At 38.8% G+C, this 18,998-nt stretch overlaps 2 protein-coding genes and 1 pseudogene across 6 annotated transcripts; 1 reads left to right on the top strand and 2 right to left on the bottom strand.

Moving 5' to 3' along the window:
- The first annotated feature begins 3,418 nt into the window (after window positions 1-3,418).
- LOC101473305 (cyclin-dependent kinase-like 1) lies at window positions 3,419-8,112 on the top strand. 3 transcript variants are annotated; one of them, XM_076873413.1, is made up of 12 exons: window positions 3,441-3,545; window positions 3,681-3,733; window positions 3,818-3,906; window positions 4,071-4,260; window positions 4,422-4,543; window positions 5,279-5,351; window positions 6,266-6,356; window positions 6,676-6,876; window positions 7,201-7,283; window positions 7,374-7,430; window positions 7,609-7,761; window positions 7,931-8,112. In XM_076873413.1, exons 4-12 carry the CDS (start codon window positions 4,093-4,095, stop codon window positions 8,024-8,026), a joined length of 1,044 nt encoding a protein of 347 aa, XP_076729528.1. In that variant the 5' UTR covers window positions 3,441-3,545; window positions 3,681-3,733; window positions 3,818-3,906; window positions 4,071-4,092; the 3' UTR covers window positions 8,027-8,112. The 3 variants fall into 3 exon arrangements, with proteins under 3 accessions (XP_012779704.1, XP_076729528.1, XP_076729529.1); XM_076873414.1 differs by lacking the exon at window positions 3,818-3,906 and having other exon boundaries at window positions 3,444-3,545; XM_012924250.3 differs by lacking the exons at window positions 3,681-3,733; window positions 3,818-3,906 and having other exon boundaries at window positions 3,419-3,545.
- An 800-nt stretch (window positions 8,113-8,912) lies between these two features.
- LOC101473202 (cytochrome P450 2F2-like) lies at window positions 8,913-15,823 on the bottom strand (annotated as a pseudogene). Its single transcript, XR_013093023.1, has 9 exons — window positions 12,612-15,823; window positions 12,133-12,295; window positions 11,897-12,046; window positions 10,912-11,072; window positions 10,593-10,769; window positions 10,230-10,365; window positions 9,797-9,981; window positions 9,565-9,706; window positions 8,913-9,337 (listed from the first exon to the last, which is right to left on the bottom strand). The product of XR_013093023.1 is annotated as a cytochrome P450 2F2-like (transcript).
- On the bottom strand, window positions 12,637-18,802 carry LOC105940435 (cytochrome P450 2G1). Of its 2 annotated transcripts, XM_024804888.2 has the most exons (6): window positions 18,450-18,802; window positions 18,160-18,309; window positions 16,628-16,788; window positions 16,277-16,453; window positions 15,943-16,079; window positions 12,637-12,720 (listed from the first exon to the last, which is right to left on the bottom strand). In XM_024804888.2, the coding sequence occupies exons 1-5, from the start codon at window positions 18,586-18,588 to the stop codon at window positions 15,960-15,962; spliced, it is 747 nt and encodes a 248-aa protein (XP_024660656.1). In that variant the 5' UTR covers window positions 18,589-18,802; the 3' UTR covers window positions 12,637-12,720; window positions 15,943-15,959. The 2 variants fall into 2 exon arrangements, with proteins under 2 accessions (XP_024660656.1, XP_014267355.1); XM_014411869.4 differs by lacking the exon at window positions 12,637-12,720 and having other exon boundaries at window positions 15,867-16,079.
- Between the last annotated feature and the right edge of the window lie 196 nt (window positions 18,803-18,998).

Genomic DNA, 18,998 nt, shown 5'->3' with positions numbered 1-18,998 from the left:
GTGGATAAAAAGGTGTAAGCCAAACCATGTCAAAGAACTGAGCCACTTGAGACAAGCTGGTTTAAAAATAGAAAAGTGAATTTCAAAGCATTGGGAGCCAACAGGGCAGGGCTGTGTGGTGCACTGTTCTGCGTCTGGGTGCTTTTTAGAGGTTAGATTGTATATTTTCAAAAGAAGGGCTAGACTAAAACAAACTTAGATTATTTCAATCTTTTTGTCTCATTCTGATGGATGATTCAACAGAGAAGTAAAGATAGCAAACTATCGTTGCACAGTGGAGACTCTTGGAATTTTTTAAGGTTTAGCCAAATGTGCTCATGAATAAGCTGTTCATTACAAACTGAGAATAAATAGTGACATTCAGCATTGGGGAAAGTCAGGGCAAAATCCCCTTGTATTTCAGCAGTACTATAACAACAGTTGTCAGTTAAACAAGGAACCTAAAGGCTGTTTAAGTGTCAGCTTTTCCATGGCTCTGATTACCATTAATGATAAGATAGTGAGAAAAAAACAAAAAAGGGTGATCAAATGTCAGCAGTCATTACTGTAAACCAGTCAGCCACAACATCAACAGCATCTTATTTAGTGTTGTTAAATCCTCCATACACTGTCTGGGCATGGAGACAGGACCTCTGGGGCTGTCCGCCGATGCCTGGCACAAGTAGGGTCTTTGGGTCCATTGGGCCTTCACGGACTGGGCTTGTTCTATGGAATCCTGCGGTTGCTCAGTCTGACTGGGAGTATGGAAAACAAAGCCAAAGCCTGTGGATCTTGGCTGTGTTGTTGATCCATTTCTGAGCAGGTTTTTGCAGTGTGTTGTCCTGCTGGGGGAGGCCCCTGCCATCATGGAGTCCCTATGACATTGGGGGATCTACATTGGAATTTAGGTAGGTGGTATATGTCAAAGTAAAAGCCATATGAATCCTAGGTCCCAAGGTTTCCCAGCACTGTAAACAGATTATGCTTTTACTGTTACCTGTGTGTCTGTTTTTAATGTTGTTGCTGATCTATGTCGTTTGTGTTGTGACACCTAAACTTTGATTGGCATACACTGCCATCTGGTGGGCAAATATGGTATAACGGTTATAGAACTGACTTTCTTATCGATAGTAAGTTTGGTGGTATGGATATTTGGTGTGGATATTTCAAATTATTTCCCCTACAAAAATATCCATTACAAATGTATACTGCTGTTTTAACAACAGGAAAACAAGATAGACAAGAGTAACGATTGAAAATTACAAGAGGAAAAAATCTTACACACAGCCTTAAGAAGCAGACCTAATAAACACGCAAATCCAGAAGAAGTGCGATTGAAGACAAACGAGACAGACTGTTTTATAATGGCTAAAAAAGACCTTTTATGTCGTCATGCTTTTAACTGGATGTGTATTCTGTAATACAATTAAGAGTGTCACAGTGGATAGAGTATTTTGGGAAACCCCTGAACAGAAGTTGTGTGAAAGTTTGCTGTAGCAAGAAATCTCAGTTACATAAGTGCTTAAGAAGATGGCATCCATCTCTTACTGACACTGCACAGCCATCCTGTCTGACCAGTCTGCCATGGGGCATTTCATACCTGTCACCACATAGCCCGCATGGCAGTAGCTCAAGGTGTCTGTGTGTCTCTGAGCACAAGAGTGCAACTTGGACTGCTTTCCCATCATTCACATTGAAGAGCTAAATGATTCTCTGTGTTATTCTGCTAAAGATCCCACACAGCTGTGGTAAACACTGAAGTCTCTGAAAGAAGTGAGGTAAAAGATTCACAGTCAACAGAGAGAACAGATAGTATATGAATCATATCACCACATCAGATGTTGTAAGGTCTTACAAAGGTCTTTCCAACTGATGACAATATTGAGAACTGGCATGAAGTTTGCTCTGGGATTTGGTTTGGATAACAGCTTTTACTCTCAAAGCTGAGGTCATTCGTTTTTATGCTAAATGTTTTATAATAAATCATTGATGCTGACTGGGTGTTGTTGATTGTGTGATCTAAAACTTAATTAGAGGAAATTAATTTTAGCTGTCACAAGTCTTGGGGTTATTTTTGTACACTTTTCTAGCACTGGGTTGGACCTCATTTGCTTTCTGAATTGCCTTAATTCTTTATTGCGCAGATTCAACGAGGTACTGGAAGCATTCCTTAGAGGGTTTTGGCCCATATTTACATGATAACATCACACAGTTGCTGCAGCTTTGTTGGCTGCACATCCATGATGCAAATCTCCTGTTCCATCACATCCCAAACCTGCACTGTTGGATTGGGACGTGGGTATAGATCAGGGGTGGGCAACTCCAGGCCCCGAGGGCCGATGTCCTGCAGGTTTTAGATGTGTCCTTGATTCAACACAGCTGATTTAAATGGCTAAATGACCTCCTCAACATGTCTAGAAGTCTAGAAGAGGCCTGGTAATGAACTAATCACTTGATTTAGGTGTGTTGACCCATGGTGAGATCTAAAACCTGCAGGACACCAGCCCTCAAGGCCTGAAGTTGCCCACCCCTGGTATAGATGGATGGACATGGTGAAGGTTCTTACTTGAAGCAACAATTGTCAAGTAGGATGTGGTGTTTAAATTATGCTCAGTTCTTCTAAGGGGCATAACATGTCACAAGAAATAATCCCCACGCACTTTTACATCAGCAGCCTGACCCACTGATACAAGGCAGGATGGAACCATGCTTTCATGTTATATAAGCAGAATTCTGACCCTTCCACCTGCATGTTCCAGCAGAAATCAAGACTGGTGAGAACAGGCAATGTTTTTATAACTTTCCAATTGCAGAAAATTGTACCCTCATTTTCCTGCTCTTAGTCTACAGGACTAGCTCTAAGTGTAGTCTTCTGCAGCCCATCTGCTTCAAGGTTCAAGACATTGTGCATTCAGATTTGCTCTTATGCATACCTTGGTTGTGACAAGTGGTTATTTGAGTTACTGTTGCCTTTCCCAGAGAACTGTAGTATGTTGGATACCTTCTTTTTTTTTTTTGGACCAGTCTTTGTAAACTCAGGGGATGGTTTTGTAGGAATATCCCAGCAAATTATCACTTTTTGAAATACTTTTTGAAATCAGGCCATCTGCCACCAGCAACCATGCTATGTTCAAAGGCACTTAAATAACGTTTCTTCTCCATTCTGATCCTCAATTTGAACTTCAACATATGAGATTTTACTTATGTCTCCATGCCTAAATGCAATGGATTGCTGCTAATCACATTAAAACTTGAGCAAGCACCTGAACAAGTGTGCCTAATAAAGTGGCCGAGGGTTGGGGGGTTTTTTTTGGGGGGGGGGGGGTTGTTAAGTTCCTTTTTGTATCTTCAATATGCATCAAAAATGTGCCATATAATACATATTTAAACTACTCATTAACTTTTTGCTACTACTTGCTTCTTCTCAGGCTAGTGTCACCTGTCTCCATAGTTACAACGAAAGTGTATACGTGCGTGTCTTACGCAGGCGGCTTTGTGAATTGATGTTCTGTGTTTGGGACGCATTTCTGCCCTTTTTGTGCATTTTGCCACAAGTAAGGTAAAAGGTGAGTTTATAGAAGTATTATTTCTGTGTCGACACGTTTCCGAGGCGTCGTTTTAAAGGGACACTGCGTTAAAAATGACTCGCACTGAGTTAGTGGACTGTGCCGATTGGAAATAATACCTGTTGGGTTACCAAGGTGGTGACGACGCATCGGGAGAGGAAACAGCAAATAGCAATGAAAGCGAGAAGGCGAGAGTCCTCTTTAGTGTGACATTAGTAAATTCAAGACCAAGGAGCCTGACAGGTAATACCAGAGATGGCTATTCTTTGTAGCTTTGCGGACGTTTGATGGACTCACTACTGACATAAAGACAGATTCTGGACCTGTGTGCCTCTCAGACGTTGAAAACGGTTACGTCTCCGTGAGTTAATTTTGTCCTCAAACACACATATCTTGCCCTGTGACTTTTATTTGGGCCCACCTTTAAAAAAATATCCCCAGTAATGAAAGATTGCAGTGAAAACTGATGAAGTATGGCACCGATAACGATTTTAAATAAAATGGGGAACATTTATTTTTTGACAGGTGACAGTTTTCAGCTGCCATAATGGAGAAATACGAAAAGCTGTCCAAAATTGGTGAGGGTTCCTACGGTGTGGTGTTCAAATGCAGGCACAGAGATACTGGCCAAATAGTCGCCATCAAGAAGTTTGTGGAGTCTGAAGATGATCCAGTTATTAAGAAGATTGCATTGCGAGAAATACGTATGCTGAAGGTGAGAAGACATTAGTTCTGGTATCAAGTTTTCCACATGTCACACCACACGTGTACACTTGCACACACACACATGTGCATGCTACATGAATTGATGAAAGAAACTTGTCAGGCTGTGAAGCACTGACACTGAAGTGTCTGTGATGTGTGCTCATCTTTTAGCAACTCAAACACGTGAATTTGGTCAACCTGCTCGAGGTGTTCAGGAGGAAAAGGCGGCTCCACTTGGTGTTTGAGTTCTGTGAACAGACAGTCCTAAATGAGCTTGACAAACATCCCCGAGGGTAAGTCAAAGCAGCACAGGAACAGCATGTGACAAATTAACTTTTTAAAATATCTGTTCACTCTTTGCCAGTTTGGGATTAGTGGTTATGTTTGTTGTGGTAGAGCTGCTGAAGGGTAACATACTTGGAAATTCAAATAATCATTCCCTTCAACCTCCAGATGTGTTGATAAAGTAACATTATAACTAAGGAATTTAGGTTTAAGGAGTCATCTATTTGGCAAATAGTTTGCCAAAGAAGTATTTGGTATTTCTAACAGGAGAATGACAGAAGAAAGGAACAGGGTGAATTAGAAAGAGGGAGCAAGACTGTAGCTAAGAAATTCTGGTGACAGAAAATGCTGGCAGTAGAATGAGGGCGTAATAGGCAGTCTTAACATGAAGGATCAAAAAGTAGGAAAAAATAGCTCTTGTCTTTTCTCTGCACTTTGAGCAATGTATGGTCGCAAGCCAAGATTTCAGTTTAGCTTTTGTCACGTGAACTCACGTAAACCACAATGGCTATCTGTTGTCTTACCATTTTTCTTTTTCCCACGAGTGTGCAGCAGAAACTCTAGCTGGTCTTGAAAACAAAGGCGCTGCTGCTTTTAAAGACAGGCCTAGGATTACCCGGGTGACCGCAGGGCCGAGTAAAACACCACTTCTTTTATTGAAATGACTGGAATGACAGATGAGGACATTGTAATTTGTAAATAGTTTGTCTGTTTTTCCTTCCTTTGTCTCTTGTGGTCTCTAGGGTACCTGAGGCTCAGCTGAAAAGTATAGTATGGCAGACTCTGCAGGCTGTCAGCTTCTGCCACAAACACAATGTCAGTATATTTTATTATATGTTGCACTTCATCTAAATGATTTGCATATATTTATCTGATGCAGGTGAGCACATGCCTTATTTTTGTTAAATTACTCATTGCTGTAATACTTCCTTTCCTCTGTACTGGTATTTGACTTAGTGGCAAATGACTTACTGTGGAGGATGGTTGACGCATTCCTTTTTATATTAATCAAACCAAGTCTTTATTGATTTGATTTATATAAAAATGCTGTTTTGTTGTTTTTGGGGGGGGGGTTTTTGTGTTTTTTGTTTTTTACTCAGCAAAATCTCACGTATATAGTTATTTTATAAGTTAAATTATCTGATATCCGTAACATATTCATTTTTTAAATATATTTTTTCAGTGATTGTTATTTCCCAAACATTTATCTGTTTTTAAATGTTATATATTGCTCTTTATGATACACAGTTCTGCTTAATTCTGTAGCTAAATCTAACTACCGACTATATAAGCACCTTTTTGTGCATCATTGTAGCAAATATACTATTTCATAGTCATTTTTAATGTTCTCAAAGCTTTTATTGCAATGTTTGTTACACGTCATAATAGGTTCCCTTCTGAAATGTCAGTCTGTAAAACTAGTTGGTGCCTGTAGGGGGAGCAGTTCGCCTTATTGCTCCCTCCTATACACGCACACATACGCACACATATATATATAGAGAGAGAGAGATAGATAGACAAGCATAGGCAGTCTATCTGGTAAATAAAAAATAAAATAAACTCTTAGCCATACAGTATTAAGTTAAAAGTGTGACGGTTTCTAATCTCTTGCTCTTGTTCTTCCCCATTCATTTTTAATTTGCCAGCCTTAACATAAGCTTGTGGCTCTGACACAAAGAGACTGTATATCATGTTGCCTAAATCCCTGATAATGACTGTTTGTCTCACAGTGCATTCACCGTGATGTAAAGCCAGAGAACATCCTCCTCACTAAAACCGGAGTCATCAAGCTTTGTGACTTTGGCTTCGCCCGTATTCTGAGTAGGTCATTCAAGGAAGAGTGTTAATTTGTCTGTAATGACTTATTCAACACAGATCCTATATGTCAGCCCTGCTCATGGCCACCTCACTTTTAGAGTTCCAGTGAATGCATTGTACAGTGAAATGACACTGTACAGTCTCTCTTTACCCCTGCTGCGTAACGTTTCAGTGTCATGTTTCCATACATTAACATGTAATCTTTCACCATGTCTTGTAATCCCTCCCTCAATTATGTATGTGTTATTTAGTGTGCATTATTCAGTATATTAATGTTTATGTGTATAAGTTGTCACCATGTGTATTTGTGTTGGTATACTAGCGGGACCAGAGGATGACTATACAGACTATGTAGCAACCCGCTGGTACCGGGCTCCTGAGCTGCTGGTCGGGGATACTCAGTACGGGCCTCCTGTTGACGTGTGGGCTTTGGGCTGTGTCTTTGCCGAGCTCCTCAATGGGAACCCACTTTGGCCCGGGAAGTCTGACGTTGACCAGCTCTACCTCATCAGGAAAACTCTGGGTAGACTGAAGAGCTGTTTAAAACACTAATGACATCAGTAACATCAGCATAAATTTACATCTACAATCAGGAGAACTGTCTTCTGTCAAACAGTCTGGTAGCTTTTTTTTTTAACTAGAGAACTAGTTGCTCAAAATAGGAGCTGTTTCCTCTTATTTAGTTGCTTGAAATTTTTTCACAGTATTGTTAGCTCATTGCACCCATTGCATGCAAATTGCTATTTTGTGTGAACTGAGCCAAACTGGTTTAGGTCCGAACACACCCTCAGACAACAAGAAACTTTTCACAGACAGGCTGGGTTAATAATCAAATTTCTGACCGTAGGTGACCTGATCCCCCATCACCAGCAGGTCTTCCGCTCCAATGTTTTCTTCAGTGGAGTTAGCATTCCTGAGCCTGATACAATGGTATGAAAACTATTAAAACCAAATCTGTGTTCGTAATGAAGTCATAATGAATGGGGTTATATACTTTTGTTTTTTGTTTTTTTGCTATAGGAACCTTTGGAAAAGCGCTTCCATGGAGTGTCTCCCCATGCCCTTCAGGTTATGAAGGTATATTTAGTGTAATACAGACTGGCTGATACAGCATCATGATTAATGCTACTGGACAATTTGTCAAAGACAATTTTTAACCAAATCAGTCCTTCAGGCCCAGCCAGTATAAGCGAGTCAGTTTTTGTCCACATATTTTGAAAAGCCTTTGCTTCATGCTAAGTCTCTGTGTTAACAGTCATCCCTGGTGATGGATCCTTCTTTGCGCCTGTCCTGTGAAGAGCTGCTAGAGCTGCCTTACTTCCAGGAGGAAGGAGGACTCAACTATGGCCGTGAGGGGGAGCGCCTAGGAAGACGACATGACAGAGGCTCCCGCCGCAGACAGGCTGGGGTCAGTGTGACACACAGGGGTTTAATCGTGCAAGAAAATGATCCAAAGCCCAAAGAGATTGTCCACACTGCTACAGCTACAAATGTCCTTAAACCGGTGAATGCAACTCTACACAGGCTGACAAGACATTATCCTAATACATTGTTTCCTTCTCTCTTTCACTCTCTAGGCTCAGTACCTCCCTCAGTTACCAAACAGTAACATCTCACCTGCACCAGAAGTCAAGAAACAAGTGAAGCAAAAATATCACCTGCCCAACATATAATAAATAAATGCATCTAGTGTTTAGTGGCTGAAATGTGTAAACGATGGAGTAAAGTTCTGCTTTGCGCAGTCATTTAAATAAGCTGATTTGAAGGAACATACGTTAATGTTGTGGTAAGTAAAATACGATTTTAATTCTGTGATTACTTATAGATATAAACGATATTCTTCATACAAAAAACAATAGTTTATATATTATGAGCTGAGATTAGGGCAAAGAATGCACAATCTGTTCGTATCATAGCTAAAGATACATCTACAAGATTGAAACAAATGTCTTGTAGTCACCACTGTGCCATTGCGAATTGGCTACAAGACTATACCGGTTTTCTGATACATCCAGTAATTACTAATCATACATTAAAATAGTTGAGCATTTTACCATATATAAGAGAAACAAATGCATCTATCTTCAGATTCTGTAAACATTGTTGATGTTGTTAATGTAAACCAAAAAAAGAGCATTTAGTACTGGATATTAGCCTGTATACTTGATGTTTAACTTCCTCACACAGTCTTAAGGTTTAATAAAAACCCACCACGAAAGCCAATACTTTAAATAATTTGATGGGTTCTTAATGTACTCCAGCCACTGTCTCAATGGCGATACCTAAGGTCAGATGCAGGCATCCACTGTTACTCAGCCATCCACTGGAGTACGCATCGGCACACCAGCATCCTGACACATGGCTTGATTCATCACCTGACCTCAAACTTATCAAATTACAGATTTAACTCCTTGTTATATAGTTCAGTGATCTGTGCTGTAGACAGACAGGGTTTACCATACACTATAAACAGCCCTACTTTTTTTTCCTGGTCAAAGCAACTTTTCACATAATGATTAATAAAATTTCCCATTCATCAATGAAATTACTTCATATGGATCTCTTCTCGTGGTTTATTGTATGATTTCTTTAAAAACAAGAGATTTCATGGAAAGATAGGTGGGAAAAGAAAATATACCACACAGAACAACATTGGATATGCTGTAAAGAAGATGATAGAATTTATATAGACAGAAAAACACACTGAAGCACGGGGCATGAAAATTGATTGTAACAGCTAGTGATATCAGTCTTAAAAGTTTAGAAGATTGAAAACCCAGACTATAGTTTAAATCAGCATTACTACCCGGGTGTTGCAATAATTGTGTATCTGCGAGGCACGTTGGCAAAGCCACTGTACTCAGGGCTGAGGTCTATGCTGTCAGGCCCGCCAGGGCAAGAGAAAGTGAAATGTTGCAGCAGTGACACCAGGAAGAGGAAAATCTCCATGCGAGCAAGAGACTCTCCAATGCAAGATCTCTTTCCTGGAAGAAGAGCATAAATAAGTCAATGAGAGAAACAATATACATCTAACTGTGATGGAAAAAAAGATTTTTATGATTCTTCTGTTCACAGAAAAAAATCTTAGAAATAGTTACTCAGAATATTCCAGGAAAGGGCATAATACCACAAAAATGTGTTAATAAAGTAGATCCAATGAGGAGCACATTTTCTAAAGGCGTGGAGGATAGAAGGAAATGTGCATCATTACCTGCAGAGAAGGGCAGAAATGCAGGGTTTTTCTTAAAGTTCCCATTGTTGTCCAGAAAGTGCTGGGGGTTAAAAGACCGTGGAGTTGCCTACCGTTTTTCATCTTTTAGCACAGAGTGCAACAAGGGAATAATTAGTGCATCCTGTTGAGAAAAGATGTTCAATCAGATGGGACATTTCTTATCTGGGAACATTCTGCATAAACAGCACTAAAATAGATTACATCAAAATACCTTGGGAATTGTGTAACCCCTGAAAGAAATGTCATGTAGTGCATAGTGAGGGATGCTCAAGGGGATAATATCTAGAAAATGTTGAATTTCATGGAGGACTGCGTCTGTATATGGAAGGGACTTCTTGTCTTCCATACAAGGGCAACGCTGTCCAACTAGAGTGTCAATTTCCTGCTGAATGGTCTCTTTGGAATGAGAAGAAAATTGCAACATAATTAGTGGAGAAAGCTCTAAAGTCAGTAGCAAATCAGCAAAAAATAAGATTAAATAAAGACTTTCAAATATTTTAGTGCTGCTTTACAAAGAATTTTGGAGTGAACAATTAACACAAATTACCAATTATAATGTCATTCAGTCTGAAGTTTTATTTATTTTTAAGAGAAGAAAATCATCAGAGCAAGTGTGTAGAATTTCATTTGCTTTCTGTTTCTACCTTGTATTTGGGGGTATTTGATCAGAACATTTAATGCATATCTGATAGTTGAACTGGTGGTTTCAGTTCCTGCCACATAAAGATTCAACACTGTTGACACCAAGTTGTCATAGTGGAACTGGCTTGTAGGAATGTGCTTTTCCAGAAAGTAAAAACAATTTTATCAGTTTAACAATACAACCTCAAGATTAAAATTAAAGACTTTAAAATGCACTTGCAGGGGAATACCAATGCAAAGGAATTGTCTTATAATAGGGGGCATGCACATTTGTAAAAGAGCAATTATCAGCAGTAAATAAAAGAAGCCTAAGTGAGGTAATTCACAAAGATTTAGTCTGGTTATTAAATTTAGTTCTGTCACACCTTATTGAGTCTTAGGAGGAAGCAGTCAATGTAATCTCTGGGTGAACTTGCGTCCAGTGTGTCCTGACGTTCTTGGATTTTATTCATAATAAATGCTCTCATCTCCTCAAGTTTGGCAAACACATTGTGATGTGAACCTGGCAACCACTCCATCAACCGTGGGAAGATATTATAGAGCTGTGATGAGAGAAACAAAAAAAGACTCGATTGCTGTGTTGCAATGTTGCTGAACTCTAGCTATTATTTGGGCACATTTGGTTTTTAATTGAATCACTCACCCGCCATGCCAGTTTCATGTTATTGTTACTTTAGCTTTTACCTGGCCCTGAGAACTGCTGCCAAATTTCAAGGTGTCTGAGATGATCTGCAGAAGGTATAGGAAGTGTTTATCATCATAACTGAAGCGCTGGCCAAACACCAAACAGCAGATAACATTGGACACGGTGCAGCTCAGGAAGAAGGTTGGATCAAAGGGTTTAGCTAAAAAAAAGAAAAGAAAGAAAGACATTCATCAGTGTCACCCATGAAACAACAAACCGACACTAGTCAGGAGTCAACAATTTTCATTATAGTCCTTTTTTATTATTATCAAGAATTATATGAATACTTAAACAGTTGCAACAATGGCACTCAATCAAAAATATATGTTTATTTGTGTTAAATGCTTTTTTTAAGTTTAAGGTACATTTTTAAATGTTAACTAATTTTGTATTTTATTTGAAGCAGTAGGGCATGCAAAGATTAAAATTGTAGTATCAGTATTCTAACAGAGACATTACAAAAAGTCCCTGTGTAAGAAAACGCCTGCAGATGATAGGAAATTGTCTTTTGTTACTCAGTAATCCAGCAGAAAACTAAAGAGCATCATGACAACTGACACGTACAACAGCCCTGAGAAACTGTGAACTTTAAAATTTACTGATATTTACTGGGAATTGGGCTTACCAGCAGTCAAAATCGCATCAAAATATATGACACTGTTTTACCTGAGAGCTTTTAGGATGATGTAAAAATGGGCAACATTTACTTATATGTGTGCAAAAACAGATCCAAAAATTATGGTGTTTCTGGAGCAACTTTTGATTTATTTATAACTTGATAATCACATGATTTGTGACTGCAAATCACTTAGTGTTGGTCAAAAAACAAACAGCAAGTCACAATGGACATGGTGCAAAAGCTCAAATGTACAACATCATTTAGTTTAGTTTATTTTGAATGTGTGAATATTAGTTTATAACTCTGTATATGACAAACTGAACACACAAGACAAGCACAGTCACCTTTCCATATTCTATACCAACCATTCATCTTTTTAATGCAGCCCACCAGATGACTGCTCTCCTCCTGGATCCACTCTTCCATTCCTTTACATCCCATCCCAAAGTCTCTCAAAGTTGTCAGGGTAAACCTTTGTAGCTGTTGCCAACACTCTCCATTGCTAACACCCAAACCTTTTGAAAGGTAGAAGTAACGCATAGTTTCATAAACATGACCTTCACAAAAAAGACACATTGTAACATTAAATCCTCTATATTACCGTAGCCTTTGGAAGCTTTGAAAAGTAATGGGATAGGTCCTCGGCCAGAGAAGTCATCTGCTTGGTCCACCAGCGCCTCCTTCACAGCATCATACCCCAACAAAATCACTGTGCGTTGGGGGCCCAGATACATCGTCATCACCGAGCCATATTTATCACTGAGCTGAAGGGTTAAATGGAAAAATGAGTGAGCTTATACAGACATACCAATCCCTGGGATCTTTAACACCAAAGTATAATCCTATGCCACAAGCAATGAAATATTTTGACAATCAGTTGAGGCTGATGTCTGTAAATAAATAAATAATGGTTTACTGGTATACTATAATGCTGTCTTACACAATAAAAATAACAATCAGCTTAGTGGTTTTTCCATAAGAATGCACAAAAACATGCACATACACACTGCAATCAAAACAGTCAGAACATTGTGTTAAACATTATGTGGGGGTTTATGTGTTAAGAAGTAATTCAGTCACCTTTAGCATAGTTTTGAATGGGGCCCTTTTGTCCATTTGCAGCACATTTCCGATGACAGGCAGGGCAGAGGGTCCGGGAGGTAAGGCAAGTTGCCTATGACTCTTGATGCTGAAAAGTTACAGTAACGTCAAGACAGCCCCTATTAAAATCAACGTGCCAGAAAACTCCATGATTTTCCAGGACAGAAACTCTTGCTGTTCCCTGGAGTTGAAATGGCTGAGAGATCAAAAGAGAACTAATTGAAATGCAGCCATTTACGCTGCTTGTCAGGCGCTGGTCAACCTTTTGCCTGGATTTCACGCTGTGCTGCGGAATGCTGTTGAGCAATATGCTCAGCCTTGTAGTCATACTTGAATCTGTCGGTTACATGTTTAATTTCAGATTGGTGTGAGAACAGTAAGTCCTGAAGGAAAACCCCTTTTTTATGCTTATGTTACTAAACACCCACATGAGAGCGAAGGAAATCAGCTCTGCAGAAAATGCCACTGTACTGCAAGGAATAACCTTTGTCTTAGAGACAGTGGCAGCAACATTTGCATTATTCCATAGTAAATACGAAGCACCTTTTTGTTTAGCCTCCAATCTGTCATATCATCTGGGTTTATTTGAAAAGGTTAAACAAACAGAAAAAAGAACAAGTTACATTAATAAATACAGACGTAATCAAATGATCAAATAATGAGTTTCAGTACAAGTATTAAATACTTTGTGGTTTGTGTTTAAAAAATAATTTTGTTTTTAGACTGGTAAAAATACGAGTTAGTATTTTCATTGAATAATTAAGAAATGTGAAAAAATGTAAACAACAAAAATGGGCCCAGTTGACATATGAAAAGTCAGCCCTTTACCGTATAATTGAGCTAACAACAAACACCTCTTTGTTAGACATAGTACTTCCAGTCATATTAAATTGAGTGGAGCATCAGCAAAGAGGCAGCAAGAAAATATAATTTTGTGGTATTAAATATTTATATACATGAGCTGTCTTATTTAAATTACAATTTCCTCTCACAAGGAAATGCACAAGAGCAAGAACATTCACAGGAACACATTCAGCAGACAAAAACAATAGAAAAAGAAACAAGATTCCATTAAAAATTGTGGGCGATCGTGGCTCAAGAGTTGGCAGTTTGTCTTGTAATCGGAAGGTTGCCGGTTCGAGCCCCGGCTCGGACAGTCTCAGTCGTTGTGTTCTTGGGCAAGACACTTCACCCGTTGCCTACTGGTGGTGGTCAGAGGGCCCGGTGGCGCCAGTGTCCGGCAGCCTGGCCTCTGTCAGTGCGCCCCAGGGCGGCTGTGGCTACAATGTAGCTTGCCATCACCAGTGTGTGAATGGGTGGATGACTGAACGTGTAAAGTGCTTTGGGGTTCTTAGGGACTATGTGAAGCGCTATACAAATACAGGCCATTTACAAAAACACATAATAAAGGAATCTAGACTGACTGCGGTTTGTAGTTTGTACCTGAAGCCAGTTCTATCAGGTTTAGTTTGTACATCAAAGGTTAAGTATTACAGTTGTAGTAAATAAATGGAAGAACAGGGTCAAGTAGTTTAAATCCTTCTTTCTTCTTTATACAAGTGATGTCATTGATATCTGTCAATATTTTTTTCCTGTTTTTTTAAATTTTTGAATCAGTTACTGAATGTTCAATCAAGGTCTGCTATGAAGCTATGGTTATCAGTATTTTTAAGCCAAGAGTGAGCAAGAATAATATGGGTTCAGGTTAACAATATTTCTACTGGGTTTAATAGTATGTTCAAACATACAACCATACAAACAAGTAGCATTAGTCCAAGAATTAACCTTTGGAACAAATATCTTCTATGGAAGTGGTAGAGGACGTTGTGTTTATACATAAGCAGTGTCACTGCAGTGTTGCACAATTATGGATTTATTTAGATAACATAGAAGTTACATATTTAATTCTTTGATGACCACAACAGAAAAGTTAAAAGTTATTCAGCTATGCCAAAGTTGTTTCTTCCTTAGAACTGTCTTGTTTTGTAGGCTAGAACTGGTGGATTCTCTTCCAGCCAAGATCCGGCTTTGCAGACAGCAAGCTGTCATAATGTCCTGAGAGGACAAATTGGTAACACTGCTTTGACACTCAAAATAGAGCCAAAATTCAAAATACTCACTTTATCTTTTTCCTCAAGTTTTGTGGTGTTGTGTTTTGAATTTTTATTTTTGTTCGGCCTTTGTGATTTTGGTTCCTCTCCCTGTCTGTCTCCCATTGTCAGGTTTCTGCCATGTTATGTTAAATGAGAGTTTTGTAATTGTTAAGTGTGTCTTTTGTTGTTCCCTATCTTACTTTGTCTGATGGTCCAAAATTATTATTTTTTTAAAGTCACGTGGTTAGCCAGGGGACTGAAAGAGTCTAATTTGAGCAGTTTGCAGTTCATCTAGTTGAAGGGTTATATTTATCTAATATCTAATGTTAAGTATCAACTGGATCATGAAATGCACCTTTAAATGGAAGAATAGATGACAGGTATTGTAGAAGCTTTGTGAATTAAGCTTCTACAATACTCACTTTTTTTGATTAAAGTCTTGTTATTAAGCAAATAATAAGTAATTATTGATATAACACAGTTACATATTACAAGTTAACTGCAGACTGCAGACATGGTGCTTCAGCAGCATGATGACAATGACAATGAAAAATGTCTTCATGGCGAAGACCAGAAATGAAGGTTTGACCATTTTGGGGATCGGCCCGAGTTTCGCCGTAATCGACAACAAAGTAAAGCTAGTTTTCGGCTACGAGCCCGACACGGAACCCGACGTATTATCCAGAGGTCCCTTTACTACAGTTCGGAGCCGTGGACCTGTTTTATATACACGTGGAATAGTTTTCTATATGAGATTGCTGCAGAAAGTGCAGCCTTGCCTAATGTCCACCTTACCCAAACTCTTTCATGGCATGCATTTTTAATTTCTCTTTCCTATTTGGGCAGATTGGGACCTGATGAATGTAAAAACAAAGAATTTCCAGATTTTATTTTATTTATTTATTATTTTTTTTACATGATTTTTGTTTCTGAGAAAAATGAGATCCACATATGAGGACCCCAAAGCGCTTTACACAACCAGTCATCCACCCATTCACACACACATTCGCACACTGGTGATGGCAAGCTACATTGTAGCCACAGCCACCCTGGGGCGCACTGACAGTATTCAGAATACGTTACTCTCATTGAGTAACGTAACGGAATATGTTACAAAATACATTTTGGGGCATGTATTCTGTAATCTGTAGTGGAATATATTTTAAAAGTAACCTTCCCAACACTACAAGTTGGTAATATTTTTTGTGTATTCCTACCCTGTATTTTGGGGTGTTTAATCAGCACAGTGAGAGCTCAGGGTGTAGCTGGTGGTCTCTGTTCCAGCAACAAACAGATTCAATACAGTAGAAACCAAGTTGTCGTAGTTGAACTCACTTGAGGGATTGTCCTTTTCCTAAGGAGACAAATTAGGAATATTTTTGTCTCAAAAGAAATTACAAAAAAAAAAAAACTAAATGCCTTTTCAGCAGCAGGCAACAGACCCACTTGAAATATAGTTTGAATAAATAATACATATTTGAATGCATCATCTCTACTGAAAAAGTCCTAAGTGTCCTTAACAAAGCAACTGATCCTTCAGTTCTTTCCAACCTGATTAATTCTGATGAGGAAGCAGTCAGTGTAGCCTCTGTGGGAGCTGGGGTCCAGGGTCTCTTTGTGCTCTTGGATTTCCCTCTTGATAAAATCTCTGGCCTCCTTTACATGTCCAAAAATAGTTTGGTGGTAGCCAGGAAGATGGTCCATGATCCAGGGAAAGATGTTGTACATCTTCCGGGGAAAAACAAAACAGCTTTATTTGTTTAAAGACGTGTGGAAACATGCAATAAATTTGATTGTGTATCAATTTTTTGGACAACACACTTCAGGTTTGTTGGTTTGGAGGTAATAATGCAGAACTATTCAATCAGTATGTTTGTCTTTTTTTTTATTATACCCACTGACCTGACCAAGAGGACTACTGTTAAACCTTGTGACCTTAGGCATGATGGTCAGAAGGTGCAGGAACTGCTTGTCTTCAAAACTGAAGCGTTCCCCAAAAACCAGGCAGCAGATCACATTAGAAATGGTGCTGCTTAACACAAATTGGGGGTCAAATGGTTTACCTGGAGAAAAAAGGAAAACGACAGTTGGAAATAGTTAGCAAAGTTACGAATTACAAATACAACTATGTGAAATCTTTATTTAAATAAATCATCTCATTTAGCTTATAGTTTCTCTTTGAAGAAAGATTTGACAATGAGAAACAGTCTCAACCATCAACACAAGACAGCATTATGATTAACAAAAGAAAAATATCCACCTTAATCAATTGAAGTCAACTAAAGCTAATTATCATATGATGATAACATGAAGTTCAATAATGAAGTCATCTGTCTGGATTTCTGGGCTTTTCGACTGCAACTCTTTTCTTTTTCTCACTTCCGCTTTCCTGTTTTTAAATCGAATTCTTTCATCATCACAATGATTCAATAATTTGATTTGTTTTTCTATAAATTTCTAATAAAAAAGTCTCTATTCAATGTGCTTTAAATCACAGTGTGTTTCTGTCATTTTACCTTTCGAATTCCCCCTCAGCCATGTCCACTTTATCATTGTTGCTCATCCAAGACTCCAGCTGTGTTATTATTCCACCAGCATCGAGGCCCATAGGTATTGTGCTATTTTCTGCCATTGCTGAATTTCCACCCTTCTATATTAGAATCTACTTGCCAAACATGTTGTTGTACTTCACTGTCTGCTATGGAGTAAATACTTAATATTTGTTTTGGATTGTTTGTTTCTAGAATGTACTCCAGTAGTAATAGGGTGAACGTCTAACACAAGGAGCCACACACACACCTACAGCCCAGTTAGGATCAACAAATACACTGACACACATTTATTTGTACTGTGAGAGGACTCTGAGGCTGCAAACTCTTCACATAAAGTATATAACTGTAAATCAGCATGGGTAATTTAATCTTTTCCAAGCGCATCAGTCATGTCACAGCAAGCTGACGTTATAAATGATGCTTTAGTGTTTTAGCAGGATATGCAATACTTTATGTTTTCTATGCAAAGATTAAAGAGTTCAGACAAAACAGGATTTGTACATGAATTACAAAATCTGATAGTTGTAGACTTCGCCATATGTTACTAAATTATTTGATGTATTTTATCAAAATGTTAATGCGTGTTGTTGCATTTTGTTACATATTTAGTTTTGTTTCCCTAACCTCTCTTACTACTACAGCCTATTTCTTGTGCAGGCACAAATGAAGAGTTTTGTAGTGTTTCCAAGAAATGTTCTTGTTATTAAGTTTCCTTTTTTTCAAAGTGACAGTAACTTCTCAGGTAAATATTGAATTGAACATTTTTTGGTCATATTCAAGCTACTGTACTCGAAAAAGAGTGAAAGACTCGAGCAGTGATTGAGGGAAAAAGAAAAACAGCAGTCCTTTTTCAAATCCACCCTCAACATGTTGAAAACGCACCTTTAAATGTACGTATGTGAACCCTCAAGTGTTCGCTGACTTCTTGGATCCATTCTTCCATCCCCTTGCGTCCCATCCCAAAGTCTCTCAGGGTTGTGAGTGTGAAGCGTCGCAGCTGGCGCCAGCGCTTCCCATTACTGATTGCTAAACCTGAGAAGATGAAATGTCAAGATTAGGAAAACTTTTACACAAACTGTTATTTGAAATTTCTTTATTTTCATGTAAAGTTGATTTGGAGTCATGCCAAAGAAATCACTGGTCTTGAAAACTGATATATGGTGTCTTGTTACCATAACCATTGGTAGCTTTGAACAGAAATGGTACGGGCATTCTGCCTGTGAAGTCATCTGCCTGATCCACCAAGGCTTCTTTCACAGCATCATACCCCACCAGAACCACTGTCCGCTGCCAGCCCATGTACAGTGTCATCACAGGACCATAGGTTTCACTGAACTAAGACAAAGCTAAGAAGAAAAAAACCTTTTTTGTATTCATGCAACGTCAGCACGCAGCTAAAATAAAAATCCAGACAGTAATGGAGTGTGCTCTTGAGACTGAAGAAGTCACTTGGATGAGTGACGAAACGTTTCTCCCACAAAACGCTACGTCCAGATGAACAGAATCCACTTTTGGGGAGTGTGCCCTTGTTTATTCTTAAGTTACTGAACAATTTAACAATATGAAAAATCCTGGAGGTCCTGGAGGCAGGCGATACTTCCTTCTTTTTACACTAAACAGCCACAGCAGAGCTAAGATTAGCCCTGCCAAGATCACTGTGGCAGAAAACTCCATAATGTTGTATTTTGTATTTTTGTCCTTCCTTATATACCTACTTTCTC

This window comes from Maylandia zebra, linkage group LG14 (assembly GCF_041146795.1).
Source record: "Maylandia zebra isolate NMK-2024a linkage group LG14, Mzebra_GT3a, whole genome shotgun sequence".
Classification (NCBI taxonomy): Eukaryota; Metazoa; Chordata; class Actinopteri; order Cichliformes; family Cichlidae; genus Maylandia; species Maylandia zebra.
The sequence above is the reverse complement of the archived record's forward strand: the minus strand, read 5'-3'. Positions and strand labels throughout refer to the sequence as shown.

What these genes read in the sequence shown, in the direction of transcription:
- LOC101473305 (XM_012924250.3), top strand. Translation starts at nt 4,093, where the DNA reads ATGGAGAAATACGAAAAGCTGTCCAAAATTGGTGAGGGTTCCTACGGT. An exon ending in CTTGACAAACATCCCCGAGG is followed by an intron (nt 4,544 to 5,278) that starts GTAAGTCAAAGC and finishes TGTGGTCTCTAG; the next exon opens with GGTACCTGAGGCTCAGCTGA. An exon ending in TGGCTTCGCCCGTATTCTGA is followed by an intron (nt 6,357 to 6,675) that starts GTAGGTCATTCA and finishes TTGGTATACTAG; the next exon opens with CGGGACCAGAGGATGACTAT.
- LOC105940435 (XM_024804888.2), bottom strand. Translation starts at nt 18,588, where the DNA reads ATGACACTGTACATGGGCTGGCAGCGGACAGTGGTTCTGGTGGGGTAT. An exon ending in CAAAGCTACCAATGGTTATG is followed by an intron (nt 18,310 to 18,449) that starts GTAACAAGACAC and finishes TCATCTTCTCAG; the next exon opens with GTTTAGCAATCAGTAATGGG. An exon ending in ACAGTAGTCCTCTTGGTCAG is followed by an intron (nt 16,454 to 16,627) that starts GTCAGTGGGTAT and finishes TTTCCCCGGAAG; the next exon opens with ATGTACAACATCTTTCCCTG.